The 26,891-nt window shown below is 52.7% G+C and overlaps 3 protein-coding genes across 9 annotated transcripts; 1 reads left to right on the top strand and 2 right to left on the bottom strand.

Annotated features, from left to right (window-relative positions):
- Positions 1–994: 994 nt before the first annotated feature.
- Positions 995–11,389, bottom strand: Prmt1 (protein arginine methyltransferase 1). 3 transcript variants are annotated; one of them, XM_059278538.1, is made up of 11 exons: positions 11,010–11,389; positions 8,777–8,830; positions 8,215–8,316; positions 6,120–6,275; positions 5,965–6,028; positions 4,475–4,617; positions 3,924–4,011; positions 3,718–3,833; positions 2,247–2,397; positions 1,685–1,806; positions 995–1,145 (listed from the first exon to the last, which is right to left on the bottom strand). In XM_059278538.1, exons 1-11 carry the CDS (start codon positions 11,043–11,045, stop codon positions 1,062–1,064), a joined length of 1,116 nt encoding a protein of 371 aa, XP_059134521.1. In that variant the 5' UTR covers positions 11,046–11,389; the 3' UTR covers positions 995–1,061. The 3 variants fall into 3 exon arrangements, with proteins under 3 accessions (XP_059134521.1, XP_059134528.1, XP_059134533.1); XM_059278545.1 differs by lacking the exon at positions 8,777–8,830 and having other exon boundaries at positions 11,010–11,388; XM_059278550.1 differs by lacking the exons at positions 8,777–8,830; positions 11,010–11,389 and adding an exon at positions 8,477–8,600.
- A 2,515-nt stretch (positions 11,390–13,904) lies between these two features.
- On the bottom strand, positions 13,905–21,612 carry Bcl2l12 (BCL2 like 12). The gene is made up of 7 exons (XM_059278610.1): positions 21,399–21,612; positions 20,785–20,899; positions 20,488–20,630; positions 18,144–18,230; positions 17,969–18,060; positions 17,064–17,351; positions 13,905–14,059 (listed from the first exon to the last, which is right to left on the bottom strand). The coding sequence occupies exons 2-7, from the start codon at positions 20,889–20,891 to the stop codon at positions 14,009–14,011; spliced, it is 768 nt and encodes a 255-aa protein (XP_059134593.1). The 5' UTR covers positions 20,892–20,899; positions 21,399–21,612; the 3' UTR covers positions 13,905–14,008.
- A 15-nt stretch (positions 21,613–21,627) lies between these two features.
- On the top strand, positions 21,628–26,451 carry Irf3 (interferon regulatory factor 3). 5 transcript variants are annotated; one of them, XM_059278564.1, is made up of 8 exons: positions 21,628–21,817; positions 22,661–22,859; positions 23,696–23,867; positions 23,958–24,028; positions 24,194–24,368; positions 24,462–24,842; positions 25,746–25,861; positions 26,228–26,451. In XM_059278564.1, exons 2-8 carry the CDS (start codon positions 22,695–22,697, stop codon positions 26,408–26,410), a joined length of 1,263 nt encoding a protein of 420 aa, XP_059134547.1. In that variant the 5' UTR covers positions 21,628–21,817; positions 22,661–22,694; the 3' UTR covers positions 26,411–26,451. The 5 variants fall into 5 exon arrangements, with proteins under 5 accessions (XP_059134547.1, XP_059134566.1, XP_059134555.1 ...); XM_059278583.1 differs by having other exon boundaries at positions 23,961–24,028; XM_059278572.1 differs by having other exon boundaries at positions 22,687–22,859.
- The last annotated feature ends 440 nt before the right edge of the window (positions 26,452–26,891 follow it).

Genomic DNA, 26,891 nt, shown 5'->3' on the forward strand with positions numbered 1-26,891 from the left:
CAGACCAGCCTTGACTCAGCTGGAGCTCACATCCCTCCTCTATACACAGCCAGCGGCCGCGTATACCCTGCAGCTCTTAGGAGATGCTTGTGGCCAGGCTGACCCGCTAGACTGAGAGAAACATGAAAGAGGTGCCACTGGGGACTAGATTCAAGCTAGACAATTAGAGGGAATGGCAGGCACAAGGCGAGAGTAAGATACCCACTTAGTCTGGCTTTATTCTACTCTGGCCTTCATACTCTGTCCATGCTGGATCCGGTGGTCTCTTGGGTCTATCCCAGAACAGAGACAGGCCCCGTCTCTTTGTGCAGGTGGGTGGGGAGCTGTGGAGGGCCTAGGGCCTATTTTCCCTAGCAAAGCACTCCTCCGAGGCAGGGCCCAAACCAGAAACCTCCTGTGTCTGAAGCACCAGTGTAGTAGACACAGGCGGGAAGTCAGACCAGACTGGGTCTCTTTCCCAAGGGCATCCTAGAGCCCAGGCCTGCTAAGTGAGCTTTGGTTTTAGTTACCCGGCCCCTTTTGGCCATACCACATAGAATCCAAATTCAATTCCTGCCTGTTCCCAGCCCAGAGTGACCCAGCTTCTGTAAACACTAGTGGATCAGGATACTGGTCTCACCCTTACTCCTGATAACACGAGGGTGACCCAGCCCACTCGGCAACAGCACAGGAAGGGCAGGACATGGACAGGCATATAGCTTCCAAACCACAATCCAGTGTGACTGGAAGCCAGGGAGGGTTCAAACAGACCCAGTTCTCCTGCTAAAGGCTGGGCCCCAGTTAGCCCTAGCCTGACCTTACAGGGTCTTCCACAGGTGAGGAAGAGATCACGGGAATCCAGAGACTGGGTGTAGCCAGGAACTCTAACCCGAGGTATAATGACGAGCTGCCCAGCCACCCTAGCCCCCAGGACAAGAAGTGGAACCGTCAGCTGAGGATTTATTGGCGTAAACGCAACCATATAAAAACATAAGTTATGAAAAACACAGTCACGATGTACCCTCCCATCCCCCAAGCCCAGCCCCTGCCCTCTTCTGCAGAAGGGCCAGCCTGGCGCCTCCTCAGCGCATCCGGTAGTCGGTGGAGCACGAGAGCTCACACAGCTGCCCCTTGAAGTCCAGGTCGATGGTGAAGTCGAGGTCGCGCTGAGGGGAAGGAAGGTGGAAGACAGGGCTCAGGTGCGGCACCAAGCCAAGGGTGGTGTCCTGCAACCCGTGCTAGCACACGCCACACCCGCACCGACTCAGCGACCACACCATAGACCATCTTCTCCCCACTACGTTTCCCAGGCACCACCAGAGCCGAGCCAGTCTAGATGAGTTTCTGCATCCAGGGGGAATACTACCTGGCATCAGCAAGTGCTCTTCTCCTTTACCAGAGTCCCACCACTGTCTCCAGGCCCCCAGCAAGCTTCTCCAAACCCCTTCCACCCCTGGAGCAAGGCCGGGAGTCCCAGAATCACCTTGCTCTCTGGTGTCTGCCACCTTAACCTGTACAGGGAGTCAGGTGACTTCAGTGGCCCCACCCTGTGGGAGGGCACTGAGCAAGGATTATCACTGACCCCAGCAGCCATGCTGGGGCTTCCCAGAGTGCCCCTATACCACCCAAGCTGACACTGCTCAACTCTGCTCAGAACCTTTTCTGCACACCCCACATATCATGTTTACTCTCCTCCAAGCCTCACATTGTTTTTGGCGTTGGGCCTCATGCCAATGGTGCCAAAGATCTCCTCGCCAGTCTTCACTGTTAGGTAGTCCTCCATGTAGAACACGGTCTGCTTCCAGTGTGTGTATGGGGACTCAGGACCTGAAAGGTTGGCACGGTCAATCGCATCCTTTGCCTAGGTGTTGCCCTGCTAAGTTCTGAGACCAGCCAAAGCCCCCACAAGATCCCTGCCAGCAAGGCTGAGGCCGCTGTCCCTGCAGCCCACCTGTGTCTGCCCCCACACTCACCCTCGCTCTTACTAGGACCAGAGTACCCCAGGCACGCTACCACTGAGCCACGCCCCAGCCCTCACTGGGGGATTCTAGGTAGGCTTTTTAAGGCTCCACTCTCAACTGCTTTTCTTTGAGATAGGGTATCACAAACTTGCTTGCCCAGGCTGGCCTTAACTTGACAGCTTTCCGCCCTAGTTCCCAAGTAGCTCTATGACAGCCATGAGCACCAAAGCCTCGGCTTCTGCTATTCACCACACAGAAACTGCAATGATGTCCTCTGGCCCTGGCCCAGTCCCACATGGCCCTCACTGGTAGAAAAGCCGGTCCTCTTGTGGCATCGGGTGAACTCGATGTTGAAGTAAGCCACCAATGCATGCACGTAGTCATTCCTCTTCACTTGGAGGCAGAAGGGGGAGGTGAAGGTCAGGTCCTCTACCTTGACTGTATAAATGTCCACCTCCTGCAGAACAGGCAAGCCCAGTGATAAGGCTGTCAGGCCCCTTCCCATCATAGCAAATACTGGGACCCAGCAAACCCCACCACTGTTTCTGAAACAGGGGCTCACGTAGCCTAGGCTGGCCCTCAAGAACAAACAAACAAACAAAACAAAACTTTTTTTAAAGGATACTTTTAAGATTTATTTCTGGGTGCTAGAGACAGCTCAGTGGTTAAGAACACTACTGGCTGCTCTTCCAGAGGATCTGGGTTCAAATCCCATCACATACTTGGCAGCTCCCAATTGCCTGTAACTCCAGTTCCAGATCTGATACCCTCTTCTAATATCCAGACAACAGGCACACATACATGCAGACAAATCAAAACATACACATTAAAACACGTATTATAGCTGGGCGGTGGTGCCGCACGCTTTTAATCCCAGCACTCGGGAGGCAGAGGCAGGCGGATCTCTGAGTTCGAGGCCAACCTGGTCTACAGAGCAAAATCCACGACAGGCACCAAAACACAGAGAAACCCTGTTTCAAAAAATACAAAAAAGCACACCACCCAAACCACATATTACTTATGTACACTTATGCATGTGTGTGTGCCTGCCTGTATTTATGGAACTATATTCATGCAGATGCCCACTGAGGCTAGAGGTGCTGGATCCCTAGACTTGAGAGTTACAAACAGGATTGATTGTGAACTGCCTGATAGCCCTGAATGAGCAGCAAGTACTTTTAACCACTGAGTCACCCATCCTTCCAGTCCCAACTCCTGATGCTCAGATCACAGGCACACAACAAATTACGTGAGAAAAACCACAAACCACCAGAACCCTAGCTGCCAGTCTACAAGCAGCACACTCCGCCACCTCTGCTGTCCAGCGGGGCTCCCTGATGGCTTCAGGGCGCCTTGCGCTTGCGCCCGCGCTCTCTCTCTCTGTCTCTCTCTCTCTCTCTCCAGGGTTTCTCTGTGTAGCTTTGGAGCCTGTCCTGGATCTAGCTCTGTAGACCAGGCTGGCCTCCAACTCCCAGAGATCCTCCTGCCTCTTCCTGCCTCTGCCTCCCGAGTGCTGGGATTAAAGGCGTGCACCACCACTGCCCGGCGCCTTGCACTCTAAACACCAGGCAGGGGCTACCTCACAGCCCAGCCCGCTTCCAGCATTGGCCTGTGTGGGGCTGGCTCTGCTTCAGTGCACTGGACCTGCTTTGTCCTTGCTATACTGGAATTCGGCACCAGGCATGGCTCTCACAACTCAGATGTGTGGGCTAAACTGTCTTCCCCAGGCCTCTAATGGACAGGTCAGGGACCTGGAACCCCCACTGCTGTGAGTTACCTTTATGAGGCAGGCATTAGTGACCAGCTGCTTTGGGTCCACGACATCCACCAAGGGCTCCTTGATGGCCACGTCTTTGATGCAGGACATATCAAAACCATATACATTCTCCCACCCTGGGTACAGATAGAGTCAGATGAGTTGTGGAACCCAGGCCATGCATTCATCACCCACCCTGCCCTCACTACGCCCTCTACCCGGCTCACAGTGGATCTTGTAGTCTTTATACTGTCGGTCCTCAATGGCTGTGACATAAAGGGTGGCCCGGTCTGGGAAGATGAGGCCATCAGGTGCCTGAGGGAGGAGTTGGGTAAGAGCAAGAGCCTAACACCACCTGGGCAGACCCAACTGTCCACCCCACTGTGCTCCCTGGCTATCACCTTCCATGGAGACCCCTTATCCATCTGTCTCACCCTCATCCTTCAGTCTGGTCCCCACTCAAGCCCAGGCTGTCCCACAGGTCTTAGGATCCTGGGACGCTCCAGAGAGAAAGACTCCCCGCCCCCCACGGCATTCCTCCTTCTCCTCACTGCCCCGTCACTATCCCGCTGCTGCTACACAGCAGACCCACTTCTGACGCAAGGCCCCACACTGGCCAGCTCCTCTCCACCCCTCCTTTGGTCCCCTCTCCTCAGAAAGGTGTGCTCCACCTGAGCACCTGGTGCTACCCTATTCACTGCTCTGGCTTCTTAGTTGGGGTGCCCACTATATCCCCAACATGTAAGCAGCCCCGTGGGAACCCCCAGGCACGCCTCACCAGCCACTTGTCCCGGGCATGCAGCACCGTGTTGAGCATGGACTCATAGAACAGACAGTAGCCCATCCACTCGCTGATGATGATGTCCACTTTCTCCACAGGCAGCTCCACTTCCTCCACCTTGCCCTTGATGATGGTTACCACTACGGCCACAGGATGACATGCCAGTCAGAGGGAGGGCTGGCCCAGCTGGCGACCCCCCCCCCCCCCCACAGAATACTGGTCAAGCAGCATCTCCATCTCTCTCTTGAAACAGGGTCTCACTATACGTAGCTCTGAGAGCTGTCCTGGAACTCGCTATACAGACCAGACTGGCTGCAAACCCAGAGATTTGCCTGCCTCAGCCTCCCCAGGCTGGAATTAAAGGGCTATAAAACCAGACCCAACTCAAGCCACACAGATGCAGCAGCAGCTTCATGCCCTGTTTGTGGGGCTGGGAGTAGCTCTCCTAGGAGCCCAGGTTTAACACTCTTCAGGGCTTCTACCCCTAGCAATCCTCAGAACACATATATGTCTCTCTTCAGTAGATGTGAAACAGTAAGGAATGGTATGGTCAGATTTTTAACACGAGGGCCAGTGAGAGGGCTCAATGTTTTAGGGTACTTGCCACCAAGCTGGATGATCTGAAATCTACCCCTAAGACCTACAGGGTAGAATGCTTACTTTGAAAGCCAGTCAGCAGTGGCGCACGCCTTTAATCCCAGCATGTGGGAGGCAGAGGCAGGTGGATCTCTCAAGTTCAAGGCCAGCCTGATCTACATAGTGATTCCCTGCCACAAAAACAAAAACCAACACCAACAAAGCTTAACCATGGGCTGGAAAGATGGCTCAGATCTTAAGAGCACTGGTTGCTCTTCCCAAGGTCTTGGGTTCAATTCCCAGCAATCACATGGTGGCTCACAACCATCTACAATTGAGATCTATCTGGTACCCTCTTCTGGCCTGCAGACATATACGCAGAACACTGTATACATAATAAATAAATAAATCTTTAAAAAAAAAAAGAAAAAAAGCTTAACCACATCATGAACTAGTTTGATGTGAAATGGCATGTGCCAGAGGTTAATGTCTAAGGCAGATTAGAGGCCTCCAACAGACAGGCTAAGGTAAATGTGTACATGTGACTATGAGGACAAGGCCTTTAACAAAAGGAGCAGGTGCCCAACCCTCAGGCAGGAAAATGCACAGCACTGGGGACACACTGGCAGGTGTGGGGTTCTCAAGAAGGCAGTGTCAGTCATGGTCAGAGTGGACTGCCCTTAGGTGACAGCTAAGGGAGTCAGCATCGTACAGAGTTCCTGCCTTCCATGCGGGAAGGCCTAAGTTCAATCCCCCCACAACCCCAAAGCACCAGGGCCAACACCCTGGCACCCTCAGCACCCCCAAACACAAAGGAGTCACTAGCTGCCCACTGTGGTCTCTAACTCTTCACTGAGGCCTCCAAGACACCGACTGGGATGTTCCTCCAAAGACCTTTCCCTCCTCCTCACCGTGGTCTAACTTGTTGGCTTTGACAATCTTCACAGCATAATCAGAGATACTGGAGCACTCAATCTAAGGCAGGAAGAAAGAAGGGTTGAGTCCAATCCTTGCTCTCCCGCCATCTACAGCCTCCATCCACCCCAAGCCCCTCTCTGAGACTCACCCCGATGACCTTGCGGGCCCCTGCCTTGGCCGCAAACATGCAGAGGATGCCAGTGCCCGAGCCCACGTCCAGCACCACCTTGTCTTTGAAGAGGTGTCGATTGTGAAACATGGAGTTGCGGTATGTAAGGGTACGCACTTCATCCTTCAGCATCTCCTGGGTATGGAAACAGAGGACCACAAGGAGGGACACATAAGGCCTGGGTGTCACCACCACACTGAGGCTGAGCATGGCTAGTGCTTAGACTCCTCAGAGACTCTTTCCCTTTATCAGCTGGCCAGGTTTTATCAGTGCCACCCAAAACCCAGGAATGAATCAGGAGGCTGAGGCAGGAAGATCCTGAGTTCAAGGCCAGCCTAGATCACCAAAAAGGCATCATGGTATTGGCCTGTTACCCTGGCTATGTGGGAAACTTAGTCAGGAGGAACAAAAGTAGTTTTTGGTTTTTGGTTTTTTTTTTTTTGATCTTTTGAGACAGGGTTTCTCTGTGTATCTTTGGAGCCTGTCCTGGATCTCGCTCTGTAGACCAGGCTGGCCTCGAACTCAGAGATCCGCCAGCTCTGCCTCCTGAGTGCTGGGATTAAAGGCGTGCGCCACCACCACCCGGCCTGGAAGGGCAAAAGTTTAAGACAAGCTCCAACAAGTTAACACAGAAGGAGCAGACAGAGGCGAGCAGCGAGCAGGCTGCACAGCACATGCAAGGAAGAGAGGTCAACTCTTGGTGTCACCCCAGGCTCCAGCCACCTTATTTTGTGACATGGTGTCTGAGACCTGGTAGCTGGACAATTAGATTAGGCTGGCTAGCCAGTGAGCCCTGGGATCAGCATGCCCCTGCCTCCCCAGAGCTGAGCTTATACAAGCACACACTACTATGCTTGGTGCTCTAGAACTTTTTTTTTAAAAGATTTATTTATTTATTATGTATACAGTGTTCTGCCTACATGTATGCTTCCAGGTCAGAAGAGGGCACCAGATCTCATTACAGATGGCTGTGAGCCACCATGTGGGTGCTGGGAATTGAACTCAGGTCCTCTGGAAGAGCAGTCAGTGCTCTTAACCTCTGAGCCATCTCTCCAGCCCGTGCTCTAAAACTTATCGTGCATACAGAGCATGGAGGTCACAGGACAACTTACTTTCTCCATCTATTCCGAGTTCCAAGGACCAAGGTCAGGCCATCAGGCTTGTGTGGCAAGCACGCCTACTCACTGAACCACCTTGCCAACCCTATGCCTGGCTTAAAAAGTGGGTTTGGGGATTGAACTCTGCAATTCATGCTTGCATGGCAAGACCTTTATAACTGAGGTATGTCTTCAGACTCCCAGAAGTTTAATTTTGTTTTATGTATATTTTCCAATTTTTCTCCCCTTAATGATGCTTGGAACAGAGACCAGGGTCCAGCATGTGCTAGACAACTGCTCTACCACTTAGCCACATTCCCAGTAGAACAGTCTTTTAAAAGCCTGTGGAGCCGGGCGGTGATGGCTCACACCTTTAATCCCAGCACTCGGGAGGCAGAGCCAGGCGGATCTCTGTGAGTTCGAGGCCAGCCTGGGCTACCAAAGCTACACAGAGAAACCCTGTCTTGGGGGGGGGGGGAGCCTGTGGAGCTGGGTGATGGTGGCTCACACCTTTAATCCCAGCACTCAGGAGGCAGAGGCAGGTAGAGTTCGAGGCCAGCCTGGTCTACAGAGGAAGTTCCAGGACAGGACAGACTCGCAGAAAAAGGTCTGTGGAAAAGATGGATTCCTTAGAATGCCATTTCAGTTGCATTGAACCCTATCTCCTCCATCACAAGGGTTGGGGGAAAAGCTAATGTAGTATGAGCAGTGGGCTAAGTTCCACCACCAATCACCAGAGGGCGCCCGACACCAGCAAGCCCTGACCTCATCCTAAGGTCTGCGGCAAGCAGGCAAGCAGGTGCCGCACTCTCCCCACAGCCAGAAGACTGGCCTGCAGAGCACCGGGATAACTAACCTCAGTCTCCAAGGCAATGGACCAGGGGAAGAACGGTAGCAGTGCCCTTGTGGAGACATTCACCACCTGTCCAACCATGCAGCCCTTCAGGATGTACTGGCTTTAGGAAGTCTTCACTCACCTCATGGATGCCAAAGTGGGCATAGGAGTCAAAGTAGTAGTCTTTGGATGTCATGTCCTCAGCATTGGGCTTCTCACTGCTTTCTGCCTGGCCACAGGAAACCTGAGAGAGAGGAGTAGCAAAAGGGTCACAGGTGGGCTCCCCTGTCCTCATCACAACAGGACACCCCCCCAGCCCCCTCCAGCATCTTTCTTCCCCAGGGAAGGTTTCCACTTCCAGCACCCACCCAGAGCACCATCCAGGGAACAACCGCCTCGCCTACCATCTCTCCAGGCTCTACGCCCCGTCTCTAGCTCAGCCCACAGCTGGGGAGGGAGGAAAGGGAGGGCAGAGCCAGGGCAGACACAGGGAAAGCCAGGGGAGGGGGGCTGGAGATGGAGTTAAGGAAGCAGCCATGGTTCTGGGGAAGCCAGCTGGGGCCAGGAAGGGGTCTGTCCTATGTGTTTAGGGGGCGCAGCAGAGGAAATTGGTTTGAAGCAAGAGGATGGTTAGACCTCCCGGTATATCGAGGTATGCTTATGTGGAAGTGGGCTGGGGTGGGGTCTCACAAAAGGATATTTACTTCTTCAAGAGGCGGCTGGAGGCTCATCCCATTAGCCAAGGTGGCTACAAAATTCTAGGAGAGAGTAACAGGGAAAAAGGATTAGCTACTGGGGTGGCTGGGGAAGGCCTTTGGGGCAGTGAGTGTTTTGCAGGCTGGCTTTTCCTGGGCATGAAGTGGTGTAAGCAGGAGCAAGCAGTGAGGCTGCGGTGGGCAGGGAAGGGAGAGGAGTGGAGAGGAAAGGGAAGGGGTCTCCTGTCCCAGCTGTTGGCTGAAGAGATGGTGGCCCGCCCCATGTTGTCCCTCTCTGGTCAGATGACTGGCCACATACACCTACCCTATCTAGGCCAGAGGAGCGAATACCTGCCAGGGCACATGAGCAATGCCAGCTGTTGCTCCCCTTCACTACTTAATCCCCCTTAGATTAGATGACATTCACACACACACACACACACACACACACACACACACACACACCAGGCTGAAGTGCCATGAATAAACCAGAGGGAGGGGGCTGACAGGTAATGGTGCTGGGCACCTGGCTGCCCCACCACAATTGTCTCCTGCCCTAAGAGGATTTCTTTAGAGAAATGTGGCATATCACCACACCACAGCAGGCACACCACCCCCAACTCCACCTGGGTGAGGAACATACCTGCCCCCCCCCCCAAGAGAGGTGTCACCCAGTGGTACAACACATGCCTAGGAAAGGTGGGGCCAGCCCCTCCTTTCACACCCCACCTGGAACCCCACACTGAAACAGCCCTCTCTTTTTTCTCTGTCCACAAGTGCCAGGCCCAGGGTCACTTCAGTGACCCCGTGGGCTAACTGATCGCCATGGCAGGTGTCCCAGCAACTGACCTTCCTCTCCAGAGAACCTGAAGAGGTATGGGCCACATCAAATTATATCCCATCAACGGCTGCTATCCAAGGCTTTCAGAGGGACCAAGACCTGCTACGCTCTGAGTTCCCCACAGCCAGTGGGGGAGTTCCCGTGTGGGCCTCTCTTTTTCAATAGTACAGATACCAGCAGGTTAACAACTGACTGAAGAGGGTTTGAAACCAGAGACTAGGACCTGCCTTACAGGCCTGGTGAAGCTGTCATCTGAGCTACTCGGGAGGCTTAAGGAAAGAAGACGCAAGTTCAAGACCAGCCTGGGCTACACGGTGGGTTCAAGGCCAGACCCATTTTATTTATTTATTTTTTAGTTTTTTCGCGACAGGGTTTCTCTGTGTAGCTTTGCACCTTTCCTGGAACTCACTCTGTAGACCAGGCTGGCCTCAAACTCACAGAGATCCGCCTGCCTCAGCCTCCCGAGTGCTGGGATTAAAGGCGTGCACCACCACCGCCCGGCTGCCAGACCCATTTTGCACCAAACTAAGTAAAAAGTAGACCGAGGAACACAGCTCAGGGATGGAACACTCAACTGTAAGCAAATAAACCAGGTGCTAAATCCTCCAAAAAGAGTCCCCTCCCACCCTCAAGCTGCGTAAAAAGGGGGTTCTGGTGGGGGTTAAGGCCCCTCGGTCCGTGTACCTACATAGCCATCGGAACTCCTTCCCCCAAGACCGACCTCTGACCACCCACCCGAGGGCGCCCCCAGGAGGGGTGGGCTCTGGGCCACGCCCCGTGAAAAAGACGCCCCTCTCGCAAGCCCACAGCGACCACGAGGGGGTGCCCAGCGCCGGATGCGCATCCCCTCGGTGGCGATGCCCCACCATCCTCTTAAAGGGAGGTCACAGGGCCCTGCCCATCCCCCCACCCCAGCAACCGCACAAGGGTAAGCCAGGGCTGAGGGACGGGAGGCGCGGGGTGATGCTCAGGCCCCACGCGGGTGCACGGACGCCCCCAGCCAAGCCCGGGCGAGCGGGGGGCGGGACGGCGGTGGCACCCCCAGGACCCTCCCGGGTGCAGCCCGGGTCACCGGACCGGGGGCGGGGCCTTTGTCCCGCACGTGGAGCCCGCCCGCGGGGCCCCTCGAGCGGCACACCCCCCTCCCCACGCTACGCTGCGCGACCACGTGCGGCCCGGCTAGACGCGCCCCCGGCCCGCGACCACGTGCGACGGCCCTCGACTCAGCTGTGGGGTCCCAGAGCCCCGAGAGCTGGGGTCACCCCCATCGCGATCGCACCCATCCCCCGATGCGGACCTACGCGAGGCCCAGCACACACAAGGCCCCGTCTCCACAGTTCGGGCCGCGGACAGCCCGCCGCGCGCCGCCCCTCCATGGGCCTGAAGAGCCCAGCTACTCACCTCCATGATGCAGTTCGCGGCCTCGGCTGCCGCCATCTTCACCCGAGTCCTCCGGCCTCCGAGACCCCCCCCTTTCTTCTCTCTCCCCCCCGACCGGGGACCGCCTTTTACCAGAGGGTCCACCGCCCGGCCCCCGAGACCCCGCCATAAGTCTTCATTGGCCAGAAAAGCCGTCCATCTGAAAGGGTCACACTGCAATTGGATGGTATGCACGTCTATCAAACATCAAGTGCCCGCCCCTGCTAGCGTTCAAAGGACCATCCCCTCCTGTCGGCTAGGAAGGGAACAACTGTCTGTCTATCTTAACCAGTGCACATGATGATTGGGTGATATCCCACCAAGTCTTCCCGCCTCCTTCCGGCCAGCTCCGCCTCGAAGCTTCCCGGCGGGCTCCGCGCTAAGCGGATGTCAAGAAACTGAGCTGTCTATCACCAGGACGGTCCGCCTCCCCCTCGTTGCTATTGGCTGAGTGCAGTTGACGTTACACGGTCCCTATTCCATTCCCTTCAAGAGGTGGGTGAAGAACGACAGGGGCTATTGGCCCACAAGGAGGCGGGCAGCGCTTGGACAGTAGCGATTGGCTCTCAGGAATGTCAGTCATCATTCTCCCTGCGGGAAAGACTACAGGAGGAAATGGGTGCGTGGGCGAGCTGTGGGGACCTACGAGTCTTTGGAAGGTAGATGGGGGAGCGTTCTGGTCTGGGGCCCTAAAACCAGCCAGGAGTCGTAGAGAGATCAGTGTGATTTGCCCCACCCTTGTACTGGACTGCGCCAAGTTCTGAAGACCTGTGGCTTTCTAGTCCTCTGCGGGAAACACCCAGATATCACCCTTTGTCTGGCCAACTCCTACACGTCAATCACAAGCAATCTGGACACCACCTCCTCCAGGAAGTTTCCCTGCATCTGCAAAACGTCCCTCTCTGCCTGAGGATGGATGCTAATTGCTGGGTTTGTGCGCCTGCCTTTTACTTTTGTCCCACCAGTACTTGGCCCAAGCACAGGATCCTTTAAATTACCAAATGAGCCCCTTCAATCCGGGCCTCCTCATGAGGTATGCGTGCACATGCTTCCTTCAGACTCCTAACAATTAATTACTTTGTTTAGTGTGCGTGTGCGTGCGTGTGTGCCGAGACGCACGTATGGAAGTCACAAAGCAACTTAGAGGAGTCGTTTCCTTACACCATGTAAGTGTAAGGAATTGAGCTCAAGTCATTAGCGGCAAGCGCCTTTACCATCTGCTGCAGGCTGTTAACACTAAGATACCTGGTATGACTTGTTTGTTTTTAGACGGTCTCACTGTGTAGCCTTGGGCCTGGAACTCGCCATATGAATCAGCCTGCCTCTGACTAACAAGTGCTGGGATTTAAGGCTTGCGAAAATCTCTCCCAGCCACTATTATTTCTTCTTCTTTTCTTTTTGTTTTTTGTTTTTTCGAGACAGGGTTTCTCAGTGTAGCCCTGGCTGTCCCAGAACTCACTTTGTAGACCAGGCTGGCCTTGAACTCAGATATATCCACCTGCCTCTGCGCCCCAAATGCTGGGCTTTGTACTTTGAATCCCCGCCCCGCCCCCCCCCCCCCCCCCCCCCCCACACACACACAGGGTTTCTCTGTGTAGCTTTGGATCCTGCCTGGAACTTGCTTTGTAGACCAGGCTGGCCTCGAACTCACAGAGATCCGCCAGCTCTGCCTCCTGAGTGCTGGGATTAAAGGCGTGCGCCACTGCCGCCCGGCGAGAATGATTTTTTGTTTGGGGATCACCATAACATGAAGAACTTTACTAAAGGGTCACAGCATTAGGAAGGTTGAGAACCACTGGCCTAGCTGAAGGACGTGCCACCCATAGTGGCTCAAGAGAAAAAAAGTGCAGCTGGCTCTGCCAGAAGCCAGCTGTGTGCCCATTTCTTCCAGATTGAACACAGGAAGGGGGAAGCTCTTGAGATTCGGGAAATTTACATGGCTAAGACTCTCAGAACCATACAGGACTCCCAAGCTGTTCACCAGGGTTACAAAAGCAGTTACGCATTGGCTGGGAGGCTGTGTTAAGCGCCAGATCCAAGCTCAGGTGGCTGAAACTGCCCGTGACTCCAGTTCCAAGTGATTGGAGTCACCTGCACTAACATCCACACCCCCCCCCCAACACACCTGTACAGGTAATTTTTCAATTTTCAATTTTAGAAATCAGTAAGCCGAAGTTGGAGAGGCTACTTGGCAGTTCACAGCATTTATTCTTGCAGAGGACCCAAGTTCTGTTCTCAGGGCCTGTATCTGGTACCTAACTGCCTGGAACCAGCTCCAGGGATGTGATGCCTTTTTCTGGCACCTTCCTTGCATGTGTGCACGAACATTCAAAACTACATATAACAGTAAATTTAGACATAGAGGGGCTTGGAGATGACTCTGCTGTTGTAACACTCTTGGAGCCTCTGGAGTGCACAGACATTCGTGCAGGCAAACACTCAGACACATACAAATTCACATTTTTTGCTTTGTTTTTCTTTTAGTTTTTTGAGACAGGGTTTCTCTGTGTAGCTTTGGCTGTCCTGGAACTCACTCTGTAGCCCAGGCTGGTCTCCAACTCAGAGATCCACCTGCCTCTGCCTCCCAAGTGCTGGGACTAAAGGCGTGGGTTACCACGCCCGTTGTAATCCCAGCACTCAGGAATCAGAGTTATAGGACAGCCAGGGCCACATAGAGAGACCCTGTGTCAAAAAAAAAAAGGTGGCGAGTGGTAAAGACCCCACCCTTGAACTCTCACCTCCACATACGTTCCAGTTCACTCAAATGCACACCCACACACACAAACTCACACAGTCAAACACACACCTTGGTGCTTTAGTTAAAGAACAAAGCTTTTAATATAGAGACATTTCTAGACAATCTTTTTGGCAAAAAAAAAAAAAAAAAAGTGCCATGGCAAGCCACCACCCCGCAGCCCTGAGAGGAAATATGTGTGTCACCAGCAGCTGTGGTCATTCCTGCAGCAGCTCAGAGGAAGCACTCAGTCCAAGGGTAAATCCAGGTCCACAGGTGAGATGGCCAGGATGCCCGCCTGCAGGGGACAGAGCCTATGAGCTGAGGCCTTGAACTAAACAGGGGAGACTGAGGCCAGAGAGATGGGATCAGATACACAGAGAGGGATGGAAACAGGAAGGGGGACAGACCCTGCGAGAGGGACAGAGTCCTGGCACAGAGTAGTTCAGGGGCTGGCTGTTCTGTGCTGGTTTCAGTCTCTGTTCTAAGGACTGTCCTTTAACTCCATGACAGCCCTGCCCAGTCTCTGGTCTCCCCTAAGTTCTCCTGACATCTCTGTTAAAAGAAGCGGGTATGCCAGGTTCTGGATGAGTTCCACATGTCCATCCTTCCTCTCCTCATTATGCTCCAGTGTATCTGGATTCCTCCATCATTCCCAGCTCCCTATCCCAGGGAGTGCAGAGGAACCCTACAGATGCTCACAGTAACATCTTTGACCTGGTATTGAGAGCCGCCGGTAGCAAAGACCATGGGAGTATACAGCAGTGACAACTAGAGTTCAGAAGGTCAACCTGTCAGAACTAAGGGTTCTGTTGGAGGAAACCATCATGCAAGGTGTTATGGAATTACTGCCTTTTGAATGAATTGATTGTTTCTTGTAAACTTCTTGTGCAATAACAGCTACGATTCTCCCCATTTACCATGCATTTCCATGTTATGTGTACATGTAATCTCATGATTACATCTCAGTCTTATGGGCACACATAACTGTGGATAGTCTAGAAGATGGTTTCTTATTTAACTGCACTTTTTTTTTTTTTTCCTCGAGACAGGGTTTCTCTGTGTAGCTTTGGAGCCTTTCCTGGAACTCACTCTGTAGCCCAGGCTGGCCTCGAACTCACAGAGATCCGCCTGCCTCTGCCTCCCGAGTGCTGGGATTAAAGGCATGCGCCACCACCGCCCCAATTTTTATGAATAGAAACATACTAAAAATATGCTTCATAACTAGGTCTATTGTTCCATGGACTGTAGACACTTAGAGGTCTTGCTCTCCATCCTTAGCCACTAACCAGGCAAAATTAGCCAAACAAAGTGTCCTCGTGGAACTTTCACAGAGCAGAATTGCAGGTGCCTGGCCTTGTTGGATCAAAACCCTTAGAAGAATTATAGCGAACTAGAAGTGATAGAGCAGGTGTCTGGCCTGGGTATATCTCAATCCTTCAAGAGACCAATAGCACCTATGTTGCCCTAAGCTTCCTCCACCAGCACCTCTCTACTCTAATTCAAAAAAACAATTAACACTTTGTATTTATTTCTACACCAGTTTTTAATGCAAGATCTTAGGCTCAGTAGACTATGTATAGGTCCTGAGATTCAGGTGATTAACAGAAGAAGGCTGTTAACTGACTAACCATATCTGGATATTATTAATCACATAAAATAGTACACATATTCTTTGCCTTTTCCTTAAATCTCTCATTGGTTTATTTTCTTCCCTTGTAACCCTTGTAGCTATCCCTTTAAGAGATAGCCAGAACTTTTTACAACCTACAGCTGTTGTAAATCACCAATTAAGCTGACCAAGTCTTTGTCAAGTGTGACTTTTTTGTTTGTTTGTTTTTGTTTTTTTTAGACAGGGTTTCTCTGTGTAACAGTCCCAGCTGTCCTGGAACTCGCTTTGTAGACCAGGCTGACCTCGAACTCAGAGATCTGCCTGCCTCTGCTTCCTGAGTGCTGAGATTAAAGGCATGCGCCACCACCGCCCGGCCCAAGTGTGACTCTTGTCAGAATACTTGTCCCTGAGAGTTTAATTTGTAGTTTTACTAACAAGTTGTTAATGAATGGATATATATATATATATATATATATATATATATATATATATATACACATACATACATGCCAGGGGGGAGAACAAAAGGGCTAAGATAGAACAATGAGAGAAGAGCAGAAGAAGGGACAGAGGAGCTAAGTGTGAGAACAGAAAAGAAGCTGTGTAGACAGAATTGACTGAGAAGAATGAAGTGAATGGACTAAAGAGCCCGGTGTGCTTAGATTCATTCGATATCCCTCAGATTAATTTCTTCACCACTTAGTAGTGTCTATCCCAGATCTTGGGAGAAATCTCCACTGGCAGCAAACGGAGGGGAATTCAATAACCTGGTGCCCACATTCAGTCTTGAGAGAACCCCCAGCCTCATCAAGCAATGAAATCCAGAGTCCTTCCTGTTGGGACTAGCCCCCATCTCCAGGTCTCTCCGGGTTTATCCACATGGGGCTATACACAGACAATCTGTATCTCAGAGCCCCCATCTCAGGATGATCAGGGGCCCTCCCGTGGCTAGCTGTATCTCTAGACCACACTTTTTTTTAATCCCATTCTTAAGTGCTAGACTCTACCATTGAGCTCTGTTCATATTTTGAGACAAGATCTCACTAAGTTCCTAGGCTGACCTTGAACCTACTCTCTGTCTGTCGCCCGGATGTCGTTAAACCTGGATGCTCTTGCCTCAGTCTCTCTGGTACCTGGGATGACAGGCCTGCACCACCAGGTACCATTCCCCTACCCTTACTCCCACCCCCAGGGTCTCATTATTATATATATATATCTCCCTAGCTGGTCTGGAATGCCCTATGTATACTAGGCTGGCCTTGACCTCATAGAGATCTCTACCTGCCTCTGAGTCCTGGAATTAAAAATATGGCATTAAGCCGAGCAGATTTATTTCTATTTTATGTTTATAAAACAATAAATAGGATCCAGGGAAGACCTCACTGAGTTGATACTCAACATAAGAAACAGAGGTCCGTGGGACCCGGGTCACTAGCTAAGTATCCCATGCATCCCTGAAGAATCCCATCCTCCACTACACAACCACCCTAGAAAGATGAGAGGACTGGGGAGCTGCAAGAACTATTCTCACAACTGCTGGATCAAGACAGCTGGGCATCAGGACCTCAGCAAGGTGCCTGGCATACAGCAAGTGCTCAATAAACACACGATGGACTGAATGGAAGGAAACCTAAGCTGTTCCCCATCAAACAGCAGTAAACCGAGGCTTGGCAGAATGTCTACGACTTACCCAGCCCCCATGGGCCTGGATCCAAGGCGCAAAGCTGTGTACATGTTCCACGCTGAGGCCGGCCAGGGTACCCCCCAGCCCAGCCACGCGCCGGCTCAGCTCCATGGCCAGAGCCAGGCGGGCCAGTGGCTCCGGGGATGGCGGTGGGGGTGCCGGGCACGGCAGCGAGGGGCTCGCACAGCTTGGGGAGGAGCTGACTTCCCGGCTGGAGAAGAGTTCCACGAGGCGGGCGAAGGAGCCTGCTGACAGGCGAGCCAGCTTGCGGTGCAGAGCGGGATCAGAAGCTAGCTGGGGGTCGGAGGGGTAGTGTCAGTTACCGCTACTCCTCTGCAAACAGCCCAGGTAGGCAGGGCGGCCAAGCACTAAGTCCCACCCAACCAGCCTCTATGGCCAATGGACTCCCAGGAAGGGGGTCTAGACCCAGAGCAAAGTACAGTTCTGAGTTCTAAACAGTAAGTTCTCCTTTAGTTAAGAGTCCCTGAAGCCAAGCCCAGAGCGGTGGCGCACGTCTTTGAACCCAGCACTCGGGAGGCAGAGGCAGGCAGATCTCTGAGTTCGATGGCAGGGTGATTTACAGAGAAGTTCCAGGACAGCCAGGGATACACAGAGAAACCCTGTCTCGAGAAAGAAAGAAAAAGAGTCGCTGAAGCCATTTATGGAAACCTTGTTTCCTACCGGATTATTACTGTTACAGTAACGTCCAGCTTTGAAAGCCAATCAGATTCCAGGAAACGCAGGAGCCACACCCACCTCCAGCGGGCATTTCCTCTTTAAAGTCCTACTGTGGTGAGGCTCCAAAGCTCTCGGAAAGATGATCTGGTGTTCACCAAGGCAATGCCACTCCTGCTTCTGCCCTATCTATCCCATTACTGTCCTCTCAAAGGCATAGCGCATAGGCCGGTCACCTTTTGGTTGATGACTTCTGCTTCCTCCTCCAGCAAGGCTACCAGCCTCCTTAGCAGGGCTTCCTTTTCTGTGGGTGGGGGTCCCTGGAATTCTGGGGAAAGAAGAGAATCGAACTGAGGAGGGGCCTGGCTTCACTCCCGCTCCAACCGCTCTCCAGGGCCCTCTGCTGCTTACCTGGGCTGGGCGGAGATCTCAGTTGCTCTTGGACCAACTGTTCCAGACGCTGGGCGACCAGGGCATAGAAGTCTGAAGTCGCTGGACCTGGTGGCAAGAATGACTCTTTGTGTCTACAGAACAGGACACTTATGGATTCTTTCCTCCAAACCATCTTACTAGACAGCAACAATTTCCATTTCACAAAGGTGTAAACTGAGGCCATGAGAGAATTTGGTAAAAGATGTCAAAGTCCTCAGCCTTTCTACTTGGTTGCACCTTCAAATTAAACTGAAATACCTGAGCTAAACTTTGGAGATTATTCCATCCAATAAGGGCACACAGCATTTCTGCCATTACCACCTTACCCCTTGTCCAGATCACAGATCAGCAACAGACCTCTGCAGCTGCACTTTTCTTCTTAGGTAAGCCATCTAATCAGTTACACTTCCTTAAAATTATTTTTTAATTTTATGTATATGGGTATTCTGCCTGCACCTGTGTCTGTGTACCACTTGGGTGTGTGGTGCCCATGAAGGCCAGAAAAGCACATCAGAGGTTGAATGACCTAGCAATTAAGAGCACTGGCTGTTGTCGGGCGGTGGTGGCGCACGCCTTTAATCCCAGCACTCGGGAGGCAGAGGCAGGCGGATCTCTGTGAGTTCGAGGCCAGCCTGGTCTACCAAGTGAGTCCCAGGAAAGGTGCAAAGCTACACAGAGAAACCCTATCTTGAAAAACCAAAAAAAAAATAAATAAATAAAAAAATAAAAGAGCACTGGCTGTTCTTCCAGCACACCTGGGTTCAATTCCCACCACCCACATGGTGGCTCCCAACTTTCTGTAACTCTAGATCCATGAGATCCAATGTTCTTTGTGGTGACGCACACCTTTAATCCCAGCACTCAGGAGGCAGAGGCAGGCACATCTCTGTGAGTTCCAGGCCAGCCTGGTCTATAAAGTGAGTTCCAGAACTGTTGTGGAATATTACTTTAACTGGGCCAAGATGTGTTACATTTGTTTATGTTGCATTTGTTTAACAATGTAAAAATGTGTTGCTGTTTTACCTTGCCTGCTTAAGAAACCTGATTGGTCTAATAAAAAGCTGAATGGCCAATAGCTAGGCAGGAGAGGGATGGGTGGGGCTGGTGGCCAGTGAATATAAGTAGGAAGAATCTCGGCTCCAGAGAGAAGGGAGAGAGGAGGGAGAAAGAGAGGGAGTAAGCAGGGAAATAGGACATACAGAATGAAAAGTAAAAAGCCCTAAGGTAAAGCACAGATGAAGAGAAACAGGTTAAAATAAGTTATAAGAGCTAATGGGACAAGCATAAGATAAGGCTGAGCATCCATAATTAATAATAAGTCTCCATGTCATGACTTGGAAGCCGGTTGGTGGCACAAGAAGAAAGTCTGTTACATGGGACAGCCCGAGCTGTTTTACAGAGAAAACAAAACAAAAAAAGCCCCCCCCCAATTTTTATTTTATTTTATTTTACGAGTGTGGGTGTTTTGCCTGCATGTATGTCTGTGTGCCAAGTGCATGCCTGGTGCCCTTGGAGGCCTCTGTCCTCTCCCTCCTAATGTGTACTACCATGCCGCATTTGCTGTTGGGAACTGAATACAGGGCTTCATGCATGCTAGGCAGGCACTCTACTGACTCAACTACATCATTAGCTTTCTGTAATCCAGGCTGGCCTTAAACCCACAGCAATCCTCCTGCCTCAGTCTCCCAAGTGCTGATTACAGCAGTGTGCCCCCATACCCAGCTAGGTAAGGAGTTGTGACTGACAACCACATCTCCTGTCTCATGTGCTGGGGTATTGGGGCTACAGTGAAGTCTTCCCTAAGAGCCCTTGAAGCACCTATGTAGGAAAGAGATAACTACCTAAGAAGTGTGCCAGAGCACCTCCTCCTGGTCAACCACAGAATTGCTAGGAAGAAATCTAAGCTGACCGCTGGGCAGTGATGGCGCCCACCTTTAATCCCAGTACTTGGGAGGCAAAGGCAGGTGGATTTCTGTGGGTTCGAGGCCAGCCTGGTCTACAGAGTGAGTTCCAGGACAGCCAGAGCTGTTACACAGAGAAACCCTGTCTCAAAAAACCAAAAAAAGAAAAAATAAATAAATTTAAGCTGGGGTTCTACTTAATGACGCATGCCTGTGATTCCAGTACCTCAAACTGGAGGGCTCCAGCAAGTGTGACTATGTCTCAACACTGCCCTTACCCACTAGAAAGAAGTCTAACACAGGAGGGAATAGTTATGGCTAAAACTGATTGGTGTTGACCTTATAACAGGTACTGTCTGGATTTTTGGAACCAAAGCTCCTAACCATCAAAGTTTCACAGGTAACCAGTGTAAATATCTTACCAGGCTCAGAGCCATAGCAGGGGCGTAGGGGAAGGAAGCAGGGCCGAGAGGATTCCGGGGCAGGGGCTCCTCTCCCCAGGGGACAAGGGAGGCATCTTCGGAGGCGGCTCAGGAAATCTGTTGGCTCCTCTTGGGCAGGGCTCCTAGGGACAAGAACCTCAGAGTAACCCCATGGAAGAGTACTCTTGAAACTCGAGACAGGCATATGGGGTCAGATCTGAAGGGAGGAGACCAGTACCAAGACTCAGGAAGATCTTCCGTCAAAGGCTGTCCCTGGGAGAGAGGTCACTCACTCACCTGGGTGGAGTTGGGACAGGGGACCCAGCAGCTTCACCGCGCCTAAGGAAAGCCGCCAGAACCTTCAGTGTGTCCTCTCGGAGCCCCAGCTCTTCAGAGCCGGCCATGGAGGCACCTGAAGGAGAGGACAAAGGATGAACTCAAGTGCAGTGATACGCTCAAACCTCCGAGTCCCTGAAATGAAGAGGGCGCCAGATCTCGGGAGACTCCTAGAAGGTGGCCAAGGGCCAGTGAGAGAATTGATTCCATCGAGCAAAACGTCTGGAGAGAGCAGGGTCTAAGAGAGGAGGCAGCTGAGTGCTTGGACTTCTATATCCAGGAGAGGGAAGGGGTTTGGAGCTCCCAGCCTTGGATGCTGAAGGAGCCATTCATCGAGGTATTTAAGTCCTTAGAGGATAGGGAACTACTAATCCCAGTAGGCTTTGCGGCATACATTGGCCCGGTTTCCTCGCTTTCTCACCGAGTAGCCTGCTGGGAGATATAGTTCCAACTACCTCTGCCAGGAACCGGAGACCCGGGTGCTTGGACCTCCGAGAGGTAGGGCTGGCTGTGGCCGCTCCTGCAACTGGCTCCCCTCCCTTTCTATTCTAGTACCTTCCTGGCACCCTGCTCACCTGGTTCGGGATTCTGCTCTAGTCGCGCCGACGCCGGCGCCCACGCTTTCACTCAATTTCTACAAACTTTTCTTCGTAAATTCAACTTTCCCGCGCCTGCGCACTGGGCCGACCTGGTAACCGCCCCAACGTTGAAGGGGCGGGGCGTTGTGTTGCAGTCTGATTTGCATATGGCGCTCCCAGCATGCCTGTGGGCGGAAGGCCGAAAAAGGGCATTGAGGGAGTCGACTTTTGCGTTTCTTACCAAATTATGAGAAAACTGTTTTTTATCTCACAATATCGTTAAAAAAGAAAGTCCCAGCGCTCAGAGGCTTAGCTCCCAGGAGGGGAAGGGTGCGTGACTGCGAGTCTCAGAACTACTGGGAGCCCCGAAACCAGTGCTGGCACCAGCGCCCCACGAGCGCGCGATTGCTCCCCTGGTAGGTAACGCGGAAGAATCGGGAGGGTGGCGGCGTCAGGGCGCAGGATGGGCCCGGGCAGCCTTGGCGCGCAGGAGCTCGGCTACAGGAAACCAGAAGGGCTGCGACTTGAAGACGTAGGCCTGCAGTCTGAGCCCTCAAGCTGAAGGCAGTAAAACTGCTGCAAGTTCAAGGCCAGCCTGGGCTCCAGAGGGAGTGCCCGACCAGGCTGGACCACAGAATGAGCTCCAGACCAGCCAGGGTTCCGTGAGCTGAAGACCAACCTGGGCTACTGAATAAGTTTGAGGCTAGCTTGGGCTACAGAGGGCATTCGAGGCCAGCCTGGGCCACATAGTCCCAGGCCAGTCTGGGTTGCATAGTGAGTTGAAGACCAGCCTGGGCTACATAGCAAGTTCAAGGCCAGCCTGTGCTACGTATTAAGAACCTGTCTCAAAACATGCATAAAAACAACATAGAAAAATCAGAACAGAAGAAGCCTGGAGAGAAGCGACTGCACTTGGGAGCACTTGAGAGAAGACTGGAAATGAGCAAGGGTTTTCAGTGCAAGGGAACTGGGTGAGGGAGCAGCCGCGGTCCTGAAACGAACAGGAAAAGAGGGCTCCACCCTGGAAGTGGGGTACCTGCTTTGGATAATAGAGAAGGGTTTACATTTATAAAAGAGAAGGAACCGATGGGTAGGTAGAGTTTCTACCGAAGACGTTGGGATAGGAAAGATGGCCCCACTGAGTATGGAAGGGTGGGAAGGAGTTTCCCCGTTTGTACCCCAACGAAAGCATGGGTGAAAAATGGCTTGCGCTGTGGCGGGTCGGAGAGGTTTGAGTGCGTTTGCCGCTTGACATGCAGGCTCAGGAACTGCCCTGTGTGCGCAGACCGGATCATGGGAACCCCAAAGCCGCGGATCTTGCCCTGGCTGGTGTCGCAGCTGGACCTGGGGCAGCTGAAAGGCGTGGCCTGGCTGGACGAGAGCCGCACTCGGTTCCGGATCCCATGGAAGCATGGCCTGCGGCAGGACGCCCAGATGGCTGACTTTGGCATCTTCCAGGTGCCAGGGGCCAAAGGTTCTTGAGGACTTCGGAGAGGCGTTCCTGGGCGTGGCTAATCAGGGGGGGGGGTGTCTTGCTAATGAAGGTGGATGGGACTGGAGGGATAGACAGGAATTGATTGGCAGATTCCAAGAATAAAACCCGGAAAGCAAGTTTGGATCGCTTTGAGAGCGTTTGCCGCTTGACATGCAGGCTCAGGAACTGCCCTGTGTGCGCAGACCGGTTCTCAACCTGTGGGTCAGACACTTCCACAGGGGTCGCATGTCAGATATTTACATTACGATTCATAACAGTAGCAAAACCACAGTTATGAAGTAGTAACGGAGATAATTTCATGGTTGGGGGTCACCACATGAGGAACTGTAGTACAGGGTCGCAGCATTAGTGATTAGAACCCTTAAACCTTAAGGTCTGAGACTGCCTTATATAATGGGGTTACCAGCTGCCAAATTAGCATGGACTAGTGGTAGTAATAGAGAGAATGTGAGGTGTGGTCCCCAGAGGGTGTCCTGGGTGAGGTACCAAATAGGCCCTAGAAGGCTTCAAGGTGGGCGTGGTGCCATAGTTTGTCCTCCTAGCACTCTGGAGGCAGCAGGCACGTAACAAGTTGGAGCCCAGCTTTGTTACAGTGTGTGAGACCCTGTTTCAAAACCAAAAATGATTCCTTTTTTGGTGTGGAAAGTATGGCTAGGGATGAGGATGGAAGACTTGGGGGCCCAGTGAATGTGAGACCTTTGGTCTGAAACTGCAGGATGGGACATGGTGGGAGGTGTCAGGACCTCAGGGCAGAGACTAAGTTGTCTTTCCTCCTATCCTGGAATCACTTGTGTGTCAGGCCTGGGCCGAAGCCAGTGGCGCCTACACCCCAGGGAAGGATAAGCCAGACTTGTCAACCTGGAAGAGAAATTTCCGGTCGGCCCTGAACCGGAAAGAAGTGTTGCGATTAGCCGATGACAAGAGCAAGGACCCTTTTGACCCTCATAAAGTGTATGAGTTTGTGACTCCAGGTGTGTGACCAGGCTGGCTTGGGGAGTCACAGAAACCTTGTGATCAGGAGGATCTCTGCCCTTCATTCTACTCACCCTCTCTCTGGACAGCAGCAAGAGACTTTGTACATCTGGACACCTCTCCTGATACCAATGGCAAAAGCAGTCTGTCTGATCCCCAGGTGAGGAGGCAACAGTCCTGTGCCTCATCCTTGCCCTGTCCCTGTTAGGTCACCCCTTCCTCCCACCCCCAGCTTCTACCCCTGGACCTCTATTCTTTACCAGTCTGCTACCCTCTTGATTCAGCTGAGGCTATTAACTAGACTAGCAGCTCTTTCCTCCTCCAGGAAGACCTCCCGGAATTACTGGATGGCATGGTCTTGAGACCCCTCCCAGATGAGGGGTCCTTGGGCCTGGCTATTGCTCCTGATCACACTCAACCACTGCTAAGCCCCAATTTGGACAACTTTCCAAACCTGGCACCCCAGGAAAATCCACTGAGGCAGCTGCTAGCTGAGGAACGTGAGTGCTAGCTATGGGGTAGGAGGGCTGCAGGGGGGAATGCAGTCCTCACCCTGGTCCTCTTCATCTCTCCCCTCTCATGCCACCACTCAGAATGGGAGTTCGAAGTCACCGCTTTCTATCGAGGCCGGCAGGTCTTCCAGCAGACACTCTTTTGCCCAGGGGGCCTGCGGCTTGTGGGCACCACAGATGAAAATGGGACACTGCCTGGGCAGCCAGTCACCCTGCCAGACCCTGAGGGGTTTCTGACAGACAGGCTCGTGAGGGAGTATGTGAGGCATGTACTCAAGGGGCTGGGCAAGGGGCTGGCGCTGTGGCGGTCAGGGCAGTGTCTCTGGGCCCAGCGCCTGGGCCACTCCCACTCCTTCTGGGCTCTGGGTGAGGAGCTGCTTCCAGACGGTGGGCGAGGACCTGACGGAGAGGTCCCCAAGGACAAGGACGGGGGTGTGTTCGACCTTGGGCCTTTTGTGGCAGGTGAGTAACTATGGGAATTGACAGACCATTGTGGTCGATTGAATTCAAAGCCTGCTACTCTGCTCCGTGGCAAAGAACAGGCTTACCCCACCAACTTCGGGGACTGGCTGTTGTAACTGTTAAACCTAATGTATGTGGTACAGGCACCATAAGATGCCCTGGAAACCTTTTTTTGTTTTGTGTTTTTTTTTGGTTTTTCAAGACAGGGTTTTTGTGTAGCTTTGCGCCTTTCCTAAAAATCACTCTGTAGCCTAGGCTGACCTCGAACTCACAGAGATCCACCTGCCTCTGCCTCCTGAGTGTTGAGATTAAAGGCGTGCGCCACCGCCGCCCGGCTCTGGCAAACATTTTAGAGTGAATATAGAAACGATGCAAGAGGCTTGGCTCAGTGGTAGTGCCCTGCAAATGACAGGAAAAGTCAGTCCCCAAAGTTCTGCTGTCCAGCAGTCTTGTGGAGTGATGAGCCCAGCACCTGCCTCCAGTGTTTTCCACCAAACACATGGGACTGTTGAGGAGAAGTTTAAAGCTGTTTTGAGAAAGGGTCTCACTCTTGTTGCTTCTGCTGGCCTTGAACTCATTCCTCCTGCCACATCCTCAAAGGCTGGCATGACCGTGTCAATTTAGAGAACCACAGTGAGGCCTGAGTTGTTGAGGAGCCATCCCAACAGCCTCCTCTTCACTGCCGAGCCTCTGGATAGAGTGGGTTAGCATCTCAGCCCATAGTGCTGCTGGCAGAGGGAAGGAGCTGTGGATGAGGACACTTGAGTAGTGTCTGCAGGACTTTTCCAGATGGGCAGTGTCTGTGGTGGGAGCAGGACATTACCAGGGAAGACAGGAAGTGAGTGTGTGGAGGAAAGGGTAGAGAGCATCCCTTCTTTTCTGACCTGACTCCTGGGTTCCCAGATCTGATTGCCTTCATGGAAGGAAGTGGACACTCCCCACGCTACACTCTGTGGTTCTGTGTGGGGGAGTCGTGGCCCCAGGACCAGCCGTGGGTCAAGAGGCTTGTGATGGTCAAGGTGCCAGCTGTCTTGTGCTTCCGGGGCTGGGAGGGTCCATTTGTGGAGGAACCTGCAGCAGCCAGGGACTAGAACTCCCAGAAGCCCCTCCAAGAAACAACTCCAACAGGGCTCTACAGCCACTGTCCCCATCTTCCACAGGGCTAGTCAGAGCTTATTCTGACACTAGACCATGTAGCGGGCAGCTGCAAGTCTTTGCAGCCTTTGAAGTGTACAGCTCCCAGGAGCCCCCTTGGTTATGACTGGGGGAGGGAGAACTACAGTTCATAGCAGCCCTAGGCTGAGTACGGGTTCACCCTGGGCTATGCTGGGGGCTCACAGCCGATTGGAGATTTGCCCTGACTCCTTCCTGCCCCACCCCCATAGGTTGTTCCCACATGTCTTAAGGAGCTGTTAGAGATGGCCCGGGAAGGGGGAGCCTCGTCACTGAGAACTGTGGACTTGCACATCTCCAACAGCCAGCCTATCTCCCTCACTTCTGACCAGTACAAAGCCTACCTCCAGGACTTAGTGGAGGACATGGACCTCCAGGCCACCGGAGACACCTGAGCCCTGCTCGGCCGCTATCAATAAAGCAGTTTATGCCACCATCACATGTCTGTCTGGTGTCACACTGACCCCAAGCTGGTGATTATTCTACAGGGGTCTCAGTTTCCCATCTGTAGCTGGAGTTTGGTGCTCGGTGAGTGGGGCACAAGGAGCAAGTACAGCCTGGCTACCAGCTCTTGACCTCTCCAAGGTCCTGGAGAAAGTAAGAGGAAGCAAGAGACGGGCCAGACCAGGCTGCACATTCTCCCTTCATGGAGACATGAGCTACCTAAGTAGTAACGAATGGCCACTGGCAAGCCAGTGTGAGGCAGACTGACTCACCATGTAGCCCTTGTTGGCCTCGGTTTCCTTCTAGGACCATGGATTGAGTCACTGCAGCCTCACAGGGCTGCTAACACTAGAGGCCCCTCAGTGGCATCAGCTCCAGTGTACATGAGACAGACCAGCTGCTACTCGAGGCTGGGCCCTGCCTCCTGTCACC

Source organism: Peromyscus eremicus, chromosome 1 (genome assembly GCF_949786415.1).
Source record: "Peromyscus eremicus chromosome 1, PerEre_H2_v1, whole genome shotgun sequence".
NCBI classification, from domain to species: domain Eukaryota; kingdom Metazoa; phylum Chordata; class Mammalia; order Rodentia; family Cricetidae; genus Peromyscus; species Peromyscus eremicus.